The sequence below is a fragment of the Bos indicus genome, chromosome 5 (genome assembly GCF_029378745.1).
Source record: "Bos indicus isolate NIAB-ARS_2022 breed Sahiwal x Tharparkar chromosome 5, NIAB-ARS_B.indTharparkar_mat_pri_1.0, whole genome shotgun sequence".
NCBI lineage: Eukaryota > Metazoa > Chordata > Mammalia > Artiodactyla > Bovidae > Bos > Bos indicus.
The window spans coordinates 6,047,234-6,059,776 of NC_091764.1; the positions used below are offsets into that span (position 1 = coordinate 6,047,234).

The following is a 12,543-nucleotide window of genomic DNA, read 5'->3' on the forward strand; positions in this document are numbered from 1 at the left end:
GGGATCGAACCCGGGTCTCCCGCATGGCGGGCTTTTACCGTCTGAGCCACCAGGGAATCCCCTGGTGGATTCCCAGGAAATTACAGTCAACCTACCAATCTGTCAAGTCTTCTCTGGCATGTTTTGGGGCTTTTTCACAATTCTTAAACTCCTTGCATATATTTAATTATATCAGCCTTTCCACCACACAAGCCCTCTCTTCCTTTAGTTTCTAAAACACTCCACTGTTCTGGCTTCCTTTCTCCTAATTTCCCACCTCCATTCTGTCCTTCCACTCAATAAAACATGTGGGCTTCACCAATGCTCAGTCCTCAACTATCTGTTCTTTTCTATATGCTCTCTTACTGCAGGTTCCAGTCATATTCAAGGCTCATTTGCTACCTTTACTCAGACAACTTCCAAGTTTCTTCTTCAGACCTAGCCTATTTCCAAAACCTTATCCTAAAACATTGCTTACCTGTACGTTCAGACATTATTGCAAATTAACTTCTGGTTCTAAAATTCTGTTAACAAACTTTAGTATCTCCAGATCCCTCTATGCTCCTAGAAATTGCCAAAGACTCCAAAGAGTTGCTGTTTATATGGATTATACCTATTCATATTTGCTGAATTAGAAATTAAAGGTGAGAAATTCACTATCTTTGCTAGCTCATCACGGGCAAGTCACAGTGATAAGCCAAGTTGATAGTATACATACTTTCCCATAATCGTGTGGTGAAATGCCATTTTACCTCTGTAGTCTCCTCCCCAAAACCCAGTCTAATCATGAGAAAAGTATCAGACAAATCCCAGTTGAGTGACACTGCAAAATATCTGACTAGTACTCCTCAAAAATGTCAAGATTATCAAAAACAAGTCTGAGAAATTTTAACTGCTAAGAGGACCTTATGGAGATGTGATGACTAAACGTAAAGTGCTACCTGATGGGATTCACACACAGAAAAAGAATATTAGGTAAAAAGTAAGGAAATCTGAAACAAAGAGCAAAGTATGGACCTCAGGTAATAACGTATCAGGATGGATTCATTAATTGTATCAAATGTCCCATTCTAGTATGTTACTAATAGAGGAAGGAAACTGAGTACAAGCTATATGGAATTCTTTAGGTTCACAAGTTTTCTGTAAGCCTAAAACTCTTATAAGAAAACGAAGCTTATTTAAATTAAAAAACCACTGCTTAGGAAAAAAATCAAACTAAGAAAATTTGAAAACACAAGAATACACAAGCATACACTCCATTAGCCGGCAGAGCAATGACATTACACTTTATGCGGTCTTAGGTAAAAAGTGCACTAGACGTTCACGAGAAAGAGAAACAAAGCAAACAACATCAAGCACCATGGCATTACTACACAAATAATCCAGACCTCACAGACCTCTGAAAAGATCTTGAGTTCCACAGTCCTGGGAACGCGCTGAGAAAATCTCCAAACATAATGGAAATACAAAAGATTTCTGACTTGGAATTTCTTCTACTTTTTCAAAGTTAACCCTTTCTCCAATTTAGCTCCCCAAACTTATTAGAGTCCCACCATATACCTGGAAAATGTTTACATTATTCAACTTATAAGAGAATCAAGGATAACGTTTAAAAGTCAAAAAAAAAAAAAAAAAGGAAGACATACTAAGAATCTAAGCACTCAAACAATAGAAAATACTGAGTGATATTTTCCCACTTGGGCAGTTCAAACATTACAAATATTTAAGTGTATTTAAGTACTGCTATTAATTTATGCTCCTATTGAATTAACAGATATAAGTGATGATCATCAATGGCCATAAAATTTTTTTAAATTACTGATACATAAGTTTGTATGCTATGACCCCACTTATAAAATCTCATGCATAAGATATACTCATTAACACATTTAGGAAAGAGGCCTCCAAAATAATAACAGTGGTTACCTCTAGAAAATTAATTTTATTATATTTTTCTTTATTGCTTAAATATGCCACACTGGCATGTATTATTTTTATAGTCAAAAAAGATTAAATGTATTTACATATTGCTGCTAAGTCACTTCAGTTGTGTCCGACTCTGTGCGACTCCATAGACGGCAGCCCACCAGGCTCCCCCGTCCCTGGGATTCTCCAGGCAAGAACACTGGAGTGGGTTGCCATTTCCTTCTCCAATGCAGGAAAGTGAAAAGTGAAAGTGAAGTCGCTCAGTCGTGTCCGACTCTTAGCGACCCCATGGACTGCAGCCTTCCAGGCTCCTCCGTCCATGGGATTTTCCAGGCAGGAGTACTGGAGTGGGGTGCCATTTACATATTAGGCAAATGAAAATGGATTATATGCCTCCTGATGGCCATACACAACACCATCGATGAATTAATTTTGTTAAAAAAAAACTGAACCTGAATCTGAGCAAGCCTCAGGTTAAAACTGTCTACTGACCAATTTGCAAGAAATATAAGTAACTGAGGAACACATTAAATAATGATCATGGCAGAGAATCCAGATTGTGGGAAACCTACAGGACAGCTACCTTATTTCTTCAGTAAATTGAAAATAAAAATTAAAACTGAAAAGGAAAAATCAAAAACAGATGCAGGAGAAACTGAAAAGATTTTAAAAAGACAAAGTGACTTATCAACCAAGCCCAATACAAAGACAATAAAACTAAATTTAAGCAATAACTAAATATTTCATATCAAAGAATTACTCTTTTTTTAGAGTAAGAATGGTATTTATGGTTAAAGTTTTAAAGAAAAGTCTTTATATTTTAGAGATTATACTGAAATACTTATGAATAAAATGATGCATATGGGATTTTCTCAAAAAAAAAATATCAGGTGGGAAGGCAGGACTATACATGAACAAGACTGACCTGAACTAACAATGCTGAAGATGAGTGACGGGTACATGAGGGTTCATGATACTAGTTTATCTTATTTTTTAAACACGTTTGAGGGCGCTCCCTACTGGCCCAGCGGTGAGGACTCCGCCTGCCGGTGCAGGGCACATGGGCTCCGTCCCTGGTCCGAGAAGATCCCACACGCCATGGGGCAGCTAAGCCCACGGACCTCAGTTACTGAAGCCCAGGCGCCCTAGAGCCCATCCTCTGCAACAAGAGAAGCCACCGCAATGAGCAGCTCACACTGCAGCCAGAGAGCAGCCCCCATCTCCACACCTAGGGAAAGCCCTCATGCGGCAAGGGAGACCCAGCACAGCCAAATATGCACACATGCATTCAAAACTTCACATAATAGAGACTGCAAGGAAGGTCTCTATTATCATTCTTGCACGTGTAATTAAACTGTTATAGTTAGCAAATGGTTATTAGGAAGGTGAAGCTATTTTCATATAAAAGACAATGAGTATGTAGGTAATACATTGGTGACTAAAATGTCTAGTTATTTTATTTTACATAAGAAGATCTCTGCCACCTAAGAATTTACCTAATTTAGGAGCTTAATCTAACTGGCAATTCCTTAGGTGAGATGCCCCACCAGACTACCTGATTTTGGATTATTTGGCAATAGGGCCCACTTCACTAGGCTGGGATGCACCAGAGGTTAGCACTATGACGATGGTGGGTAGAATAATGGCCTCCCCAAAATGTCCACATCCCAGGAATTCCCTGGCAATCCAGTGGTTAGGACTGTGTACTCACACTGCCAAGGGCTCAATCCCTGGTCAGGAAACTAAAATCCTACAAGCTCAGCTTCCAGAAAAAAAAAGATATTAGAATCTGTGACTGTTTAGAAGCCTTAGGATCTGTGAATGTTACTTTACATGAGGCAAAGGACTCTGCAGATGTGATTAAGTTAAAAATCTTGAGATAGAGCAATTACTCTGGATTACCTGAGTGGACCCAAAGTAATTCCAAGGGTCCTGACAAGAAGGAGAGAAGAAGGTGAGTGTAGCAGGAGGTGTGACAACAAAGGCCAGAGGCTGAACGGGAGGAGGAAGCCACGAGTCAGTGAAAGACTGCTACCTCCAGGTCTCAACAAAAAGAAACGGACAGTCCCCTCAGAGCCTCCAGAATGAACACAACATCTTGCTTTTGGACTTCTAATATCCAGAGCTCTAAGATAATCGGTTACTGCTACTTTAAGACTACATTTGTGGTAACCTGGAGCAGCAAGGGAACCAGCACAATGACTTGAGGTGCCTTCTGAGAAGCGGAGCTTCCTATAACTACGTGACTTCATGCCGAGGCTGGATGACCTCAGTCAGGGGGTACTGTGGACAGAATCATTACGTTAGACAGACTATTGGACTAAACGATCTCTAACAGTCTCCCACAAAGACTAAGGGGGAGAAGTAGCCACAGGACTCAGAGGTTTGCAAAAGGCTCTGCTGATAGCACAATCTTTGTTAAAGTTGAAAAGAAAAGGCCTCTACGAGGCAATCCTGAGGTATATAAGCATTAGGAAACACTTAGCAGGCAGGTCTCAAAGGGTATTCAAATATTAGATGAGCATATGTACCAAATTTGGTGACCCATTTATTATAGATAAGAAACTTCACAGCCTTTCTCCCTCATTTCCACTTAGGGCTGAGAAGGGGGATCTAATAACAACCAAGTGCCATTGTACAAGAATACTTTGTGAGGATTAATTGACATGTGGATAATTTATCATTAGACTTGAATGCATAAATGTCTTAAAGGTCAGTTATTGAGAAACTGTGCACCAAAAATACTGTCCTTATAAATCCAGGAGATCTTTCCAATCCAGGGACGAAACCCAGGTCTCCCTCATTGCAGATTGTTTACCATCTGAGATACCAGGGAAGCCCCCAAACGAAAACATACAATATACTAAATCAATAATGGCAATGAAGAAACTAAATTAATGGTACGGCTGACCCTTGAACACGAGGGTGTGAACTACACAGCTCCACTTGCAGGCAGTTCAACACTAAATACTGCAGTGCTACAGATCAGTGGTCTGTTGAATCGCAGATACCAAAGAACCATGGCTCTGTATCAAGTGTCAGACGCTCCACCCCAACCCATCTCCAAACATTCAAGAGTCAACTACATTTAAACAAGAGAAAAAAATAATAACCTTTAAAACCTATGACCTGATCAAAAATAATACTTAATGTTACCAAAAATAGGCAATTTCATTAATTTACATGCCATATACACAAGCTGTATGTTGTCGTCAAATGTTACATATATATAGTAGCCATACTTCTTGGAATATGATTTAAAGTGCTCAGTAAATGCTAATAAAATATCAATTTTACTTTATGAGCACTAAATCATAGTAATCAGTAAAAATTCATCTAGTAAATATAAAACTCTAAGTTTCAGGAAGCTGGGTCATCTGTAGGCCCCTCAAGAAGATACTTACTCATTTACTACATTCTAAGAATTACTGAGCTAAATCATCTTCACCATTCTTTCCACTTCAGAAAACATGTGACTCAAAGTGTCCAATTTAAAGTAGAATCTTAAGAGTTTCTCAACTGAGAATTCCTAATAATACTACAAAGATTTCTACATGTTTTTAAATTTTTATTCTCTTCTAAAAAGTCATTTATATAATCAATTTTTAATACAACAAAAGATCTTGACCTTTAATAGACTTTATAACTTATTTTCCTCTGATAATAGCATAGTATACAAGATAGTCAAAAGACAGGACTTTACTTAATGTAAGGAATTTTTTTAATCTACTTCACTTATTTGGTTTACCTCAATCTATTAATAAATATTTGACCCCTGCATTTAAAGGATTTCTCAGTGGTTAATTTCCAAAGTGTTATGAGTTCTGCCCTTTTACAAAATATTTTAATACATATATTAAATGTAAACGTGTTCCAAAGTATATTTAGTATAAAGATTGAATTCATATTTTTTAGTATTTACTACCTAAGACATAAAACACTACCACAAAAACAGAACTATAAACAATAAATAAGCAAATGAATTTTTTTTAAATAGGAAGCATAATCTCATGTAGGAGAAGAAAACCGAATAAGTGGACACTAAAGTCAACTGAGTCCCAGCTTTCACCACCTTCACTAAGACTACAAGTAGTCTCAATCAGTACCTGTATCTCTCTCTCTTCTAAATCATCTCATATCCTGCGGCTCCAGATTCATCCTGTCCACTTTCATAAAACTATTCAGTGACATACCACTGTCTACAGAATCAAGTTCAAAATCCCTGGTCTGGCACTCAAGACTTCCATAAGTTTGGTCTCTATCTGCCACATTGATCATTATTCTTAAAACAACATTCAGTTCATTTCAGTCGCTCAGTCGTGTCTGACTCTTTGTGGCCCCATGGACTGCAGCATATCAGGTCTCTCTGTCCATTACCAACTGCTGGAGTTTACTCAAACCCACGTCCATTGAGTCGGTAATGCCATCCAAACATCTCATCCTCTGTCGTCCCCATCTCCTCCTGCCCTCAATCTTTCTCAGCATCAGGGTCTTTTCAAATGAGTCAGCTCTTCACATCAGGTGAGCAAAATATTGGAGTTTCAGCTTCAACATCATTCCTTCCAGTGAACACCCAGGACTGATCTTCTTTAGGATGGACTGGTTGATCTCCTTGCAGTCCAAGGGACTCTCAAGAGTCTTCTCCAATCCACAGTTCAAAAGCATCAATTCTTCTTTATAGAAAAAAGCATCAATCTTTCTTTATAGTCCAACTCTCACATCCATACATGACTAGTGGAAAAACCATAGCCTTGACTAGACGGACCTTTCTTGACAAAGTAATGTCTCTGCTTTTAATATGCTGTCTAGGTTGGTCATAACTTTCCTTCCAAGGAATAAACAATATTACCTTCCAATTTCTCTATGCGTTTCCCCTGAATAAACCCTGTGCAATTAATTTCGCTTTTAGCCTTGCCTCTTGCCATCCTCCCTTCCTAGAATGCTCTCCTTGCTCATTTTCAATCCCATGACCCCTATACCCTATTCACAGTTTGTGTTCTCTTAAGAAACCTTTCTAACTACCCCAGTGTACAGCAACCACCCAATTTTCACAACTTGTGTAACTATGCCTTATGTCCCTCATTTGACACTTAGTAAATGCTTATTACTGCCTTATCTATCCATCCCTCTATCTAGTCTTCTCAAAATAAACATAATTCAGACAGACTACATTTTATCTCTCTTAACATCCCCTTCACTGGCCACAGCACTTTGCACAAAGACTGCACTCAAAAGAAGCTAACTAATACTATCTTAAAAATTAGTACACACAATAAGGTTTTATACAACACTGCCACCACATACTGATATGTTGCTTTATATTTTCAAAGAACTTTCTGGTTTCACTAGATCATATTGTCCCTGTCAAGTAGGCAGGATGAGCATTCTTGTTTATGTATTTTTCATTGAAGTAGAATATTTGCCTCAATATTTTAAACAGTAAAAATGAGATTTAGAGAAACTGCAAATCCAAAATTACTCAACAGTGCAGGACTTTTAAAAATGTGTTTTGTTGCGTCTTCTGCCTCTAAATATTTATCTTTTTGGAGAAAAGGCTGAATATTAATAGTTATATTAACAATAACCATAGTAGCTTTTATTTACGGGGTATTTATAATGTGCACAGATGTGGAAAAAGGCATTTTATAGATACATTATCTCAATTAAAATCCAAGTAAATATTAAGTAGATAGTACTACTAATCTTTATTTCAAACCTGAGGAGAATTGGAAACCCTGAGAATGTAGCTAAGTGACAGAGCTCAGATTTTAACACACAACCAAGTATCTACAAAGCCCATGTTCTTATCCACCTCTCTTAAATCTAAACTAACTAGCTTAGGCCATGCAGTTCAAAGGTGATATTTCATTAATAGATAACTCAAAGTGGACCTCAAGATTAGTTTCGAATAGAGAAAATTTCAGCAGTTCATACTGAAATCAGTGGTATTACTGTTTCTAAAATAAGCTACAATATTTCACCGAAGAAACAATGAAGAATAAGAAGAAAATTGATCTCACTGCGTTTTAAGTAACTTGCTCTAACCTCTCAATATCAATAGAAATAAGAATAAAAAATGAATAAAACTTTAACAGTACAGTGCAGACATTCTGGTATAGAATTTAATACTATCTACTTAGATACTAAGTTTAAAAAGATAACAATAAATTTTAAGCAATTCTATCCAGAAAGACAGGTATGATGTAATCAACATGTTAGTGGCAAAGGAAAATGTTTAGAGATAGATCTCAGTTGCATCATTTAAGATGTAGCTTTTAGAGAACATAATCAACCTCCCTGAGCCTATTTCCTTGTCTTTAAAAGTGAGGATAAGCAAATATCTACCTTTAATGACTGTTGTGAAGACAGTCTGAAAAAGTGTATACTCAGAAAACAGCAATTGCTATTACTGATATTTATATATCATAACCAAAAGATTTAAAATATTTTAGCCAAAAATAAACCTTCAGGAAGTCCATCAGCTTTAAATAAGAAAATATTTATGATAAAGTAAATAGTATGTTCCAAGAAAGGCTTTCATCTTTTTTTTTTGAAGACAGTAAAAACAAAATAACCTACCATCAGTTTTCCATTTAAAATCGTTACGATAACCTTCTTCATAAACCAAGTTCTGTCCATGTCCATTTTATTCTCTATTAAGAAGCTATCATTTTAAAGTTTAACTTTTTTTGACCATTAAAGAAACAAGTTTGGACCAGAAATTCAGGAAAGGGTGGGACCAAGTTAACGCAAGTAAGCAAAACTGCATTTTGCTGTCAATCATTACTGATCCTACATTGGAGCCTGAACAAAGAACATGCACTAAATTAAAATTCACAAACATCTCAATTTAGTAGTGACTTTCAACTTCACAGCAGTATGAAAGAAAAGCTGGCCTCTGCATCATTCCAATAGTGTAACTCTGTCAAAGAATCTACCACCTAACAAGCCACAGAGCTATCAGCTGGCTACATTTTACCCACTGGCACCTTGACTTTAGGTAGTACAAACATTTCTAATAAAGAGTCTATAAATCAGTATTTAATGGCATCTTTAAAACTGCAACAGAAAAAATGAAAATGAAATGATCCTTGAGCAAAATGTCTCTATGTGTGACAAAGCATCATTTAATTTACCCCACTGGTTAATTTTTATTTTTATTTTTTTACTTATTGGAGAAGGTACACTTAATTTCAGAATACAATTCAATCACAGGCAGCAATACTTATTAAATCTTCACACTTCTATAGAAAGAGTATGTATGGCAACATATATTAAGAATTAAATCTTAATTCTTTCATTCTGTCCCCAGCTGCACAATTTAAGATTTCTGGGCATTTAATTTTTTCAATTGTGAATAACCTCTTGATTTCAATAAGACAAAGTTTCTTGAGGAAAACATGAACACCAACTATTCTATCAATATATCTTACTATATGGCCAGGAAAACAAGGAAAAAGAGGTAGGAGATAGGGTGGAAGTGGCAGGACACTGGGTTATGCTTCAACAAGCTTTAAACTACCTATAATTTTTATATCAACTTTTTTGGAAGTTCATTTTAAATACATTTTAAAAATAAAACGATGGCTTAAATCAAACACTTCCCAAGATAGATGGTAGTACCTTATTATGCTGTATTTGAATCACTCACCAAAATTCGGTCAGGTTCTCCATCTGCCAAACTTGCCTCCATAGTGAAAGAAGATAGGCTTACACTTCTCTTCCCATTAATGTTTAGCCATCCTGTAAACTTGGAAATCCTAGAAGAAGAAAACCATACACGTTAGTTCTGGTATAAAACTGTGATAAGTGAAAAATAAAACATCAAGTATATAAGGATGCAGATATCATTTTAGGCTGAGCTTATCAGGAAACATCAATAATGGAGAAACAGATTTTGACGTGGGCCTTGAAGAGTGTTAAAAGTTCAGAAAAAAATGAACGACACTATTCCAAGTGAAGAGGAAAAGCGAGAGCCAGGTTAAATATATGAGACTGTTCAAAATTTGAAAAGACGCCTAAACCTACTTATAATTGAGAAAATAAAATTAGATTCTTTCTCATTATTACATTGGCAAATACTAAAAAGTATGCTACCATCTGATGTTGGCACAAATGTAGGAAAACAGATGTTCTCAAACACTTTTGTGAATAGAATATAAATGGAAACAATTTAGGAGAGGACAATTTAATGAGAGAACATAATATAGAAAAAAACTTTGTGCTTCTGAATGTTTCATTTTTACAATGAACATCTATTATTTTTATACTTATTTTTATTTTTAATAGTGTTAGAATTATGCCTTCACAAGTCTTTTCCTTTGAGCTTTTTAACTAACAAAGCCTCCAAGATGAACTCCTATAGTAATTATATATATCCAGAAGTCTCTAATAATAATTCTTTCTTAAAGCAATTAACAAAATTAAAACTGAGAAATATGTAGATTTCTAGTCATTTCTTGGAGTTCCAAATCATTTTCTTGTTTTTGCAAGTATAAAAAGCTGCAGTGAAATATAAATACAGGACGACCATCCTGTGGATACGAGTCAGCATCTTTCTCCAGCCAACGCTGTCATTGTCCAATGGGTTCACAAAGTTGCCATGGTAGAAGGGATGAAGGTTATACACGGGCTCAGCAGTATGACCCTCCACTTACCAAGACAAATTTGGCTACTGCCACTGCTGAGTGCCAAATCTGCCTGCAACAGAGACCTACACTGGGTCCCCAATATGGCACTGTTCCCTGGGGTGATCAGCCAGCTACCTGTGACAAGTTGGTTACACTGGACTTCTGTCTCCCCTGGTGGCTCAGATGGTAAACAATCTGGCTGCAGTGGGGGAGACCCAGGTTCGATCCCTGGGTCAGGAAGATCCCCTGGAGAAGGGAATGGCAACACACTCCAGTATTCTTGCCTGGAGAATTCTACGGACAGAGGAGCCGGAGCCTGGAGGGCTACAGTCCATGTGGTCACAAAGAGTCAGACAAGACTTGGCAATTAACACACTATCATGGGAGGGGCAGTGCTTTATTCTAGATGAAACAGATACTTACTCTGTATACAGATTTGCCTTTCCTGCACAAAATGCTTCTGCCAAAACTACTATCCACAGACTTACAGAATGCCTTATCTACTTCCTTCTATTCTATAAAGCGCTGCTGATCAAGGAACTCATTTCACAGCGGAAAAAAAAAAAAGTGTGGCAATGGCCTAGGGAAATCACTGGTGTTACTATAATCTCTATCATCCTAAAATAGCTGGTTTGATAGAACAGTAGCATGACCTTTTGAAGACTCAGCCAGAACACCAGCCAGGTGGCAATACCTTGCACGCCTGGGCAAAGACCCCCCAAAAGTTCCATGTGCTATGAACGTCCAATATATGGTGCTGCTTCTTGCATACCCAAGATTCACAGGTCCAAGAATCAAAGGAGGAAACAAGTGACATCACTTAATGGCCCACAAGCAAAAATTGTGATTTTATTATTATCACAATGTTGTGTTAGTTTCTGGTGTACAGCAAAGTGATTCAGATATAAATACACACACACACACATTCTTTTCTGTTATGGCTTATTAGAGGACGCTGACTATACTCCTTCTGCTATCCAGCAGGACCTTGCTGTTTATCTATTTTATATAAAGTAGTTTGTATCTGCTAAGCTCAGACTCCTCATTTATCTGTCCCCCACTCCCTCTCCCCCTTTAGTAACCTAAGTTTGTTTTCTGTATCTGAGGCTGTTTCTGTTTCGTAAGTTCATGCCCTATTTTAGATTTCACATATAGGTGGCATCATATTCCTTTCTCTTTCTGACTTACTTCACTTAGCATGATAATCTTTAGGCCCATCCATGATGCTGCAAATGGCATTATTTCATTCTTTTTTACAGCTAAGCAGTGTTCTATCGTGTATATATACCACATCTTCTTTACCCATTCATCAGTAGATGGACATTTAGGTTGCTTCCATGTCTTGGCTATTGTAAAATGTAATTAGAGTTTTCTCCAGACATATATCCAGGAGTAGGATCCCTGGATCACATGGTAATTCTATTTTTAGTTTTCTGAGGAACCTCCATACTGTTTTCCATAGTGGCTACAGCAACTTACATTCTCACCAACAGTGTAGGTGGGTTCCCTTTTCTCCACATCCTCTCCAGCGTTTCTTATTTGTAGACTTTTTTAAAATAATGGTCAATCTGACCAGCATGAGATGGTACCTCATTGTAATTTTGATTTGCATTTCTCATACTTAGTGATGATGAGCATTTTTTCAGTGCCTATTGGCCATCTGTATGCCTTCTTTGGAGAAATGTCTATTTAGGTCTTCTTCTCATTTTTGTTCGGGTCGGTTTTTTGTTACTGAGTTGTTATCAGCTGTTTGTATACTTTAGAAACTAGGCCCTTTTTGGTCGAATTGTTCACAAGTATTTTCCCTAGTCCCTATGTTGTCTTTTCACTTTATTTATGGTTTCCTTTGCTGTGCAAGAGCTTACAAGTTTGATTAGGTTCCAGTTGTTTATTTTTGCTTTTATTTCTATAGTCTTGGGAGACTGACCTAAGAAAACATTGGTAACATTTATGTCAGAGGATGTTTTGCCTGTATTCTCTTCTAGGAGTTTAATGGTGTCATGTCTTA

The 12,543-nt window shown here is 37.1% G+C and overlaps 1 protein-coding gene across 4 annotated transcripts in view; it reads right to left on the reverse strand.

Moving 5' to 3' along the window:
- Positions 1–12,543, reverse strand: part of OSBPL8 (oxysterol binding protein like 8) — a 166,933-nt gene that overhangs the window by 92,327 nt on the left and 62,063 nt on the right. For 2 of the 4 annotated variants that reach the window (XM_070788841.1, XM_070788839.1), the window contains exon 2: positions 9,557–9,665. Coding sequence is in view for 1 of the 4 variants with exons in the window: in XM_070788839.1 (XP_070644940.1) it covers positions 9,557–9,598 (42 nt within the window). In the remaining 3 variants the exon portion in view is untranslated. Of the gene's footprint in view, positions 1–9,528; positions 9,666–12,543 lie in introns of those variants that run through there. The other 2 variants (XM_070788843.1, XM_070788842.1) reach the window with 2 other exon arrangements.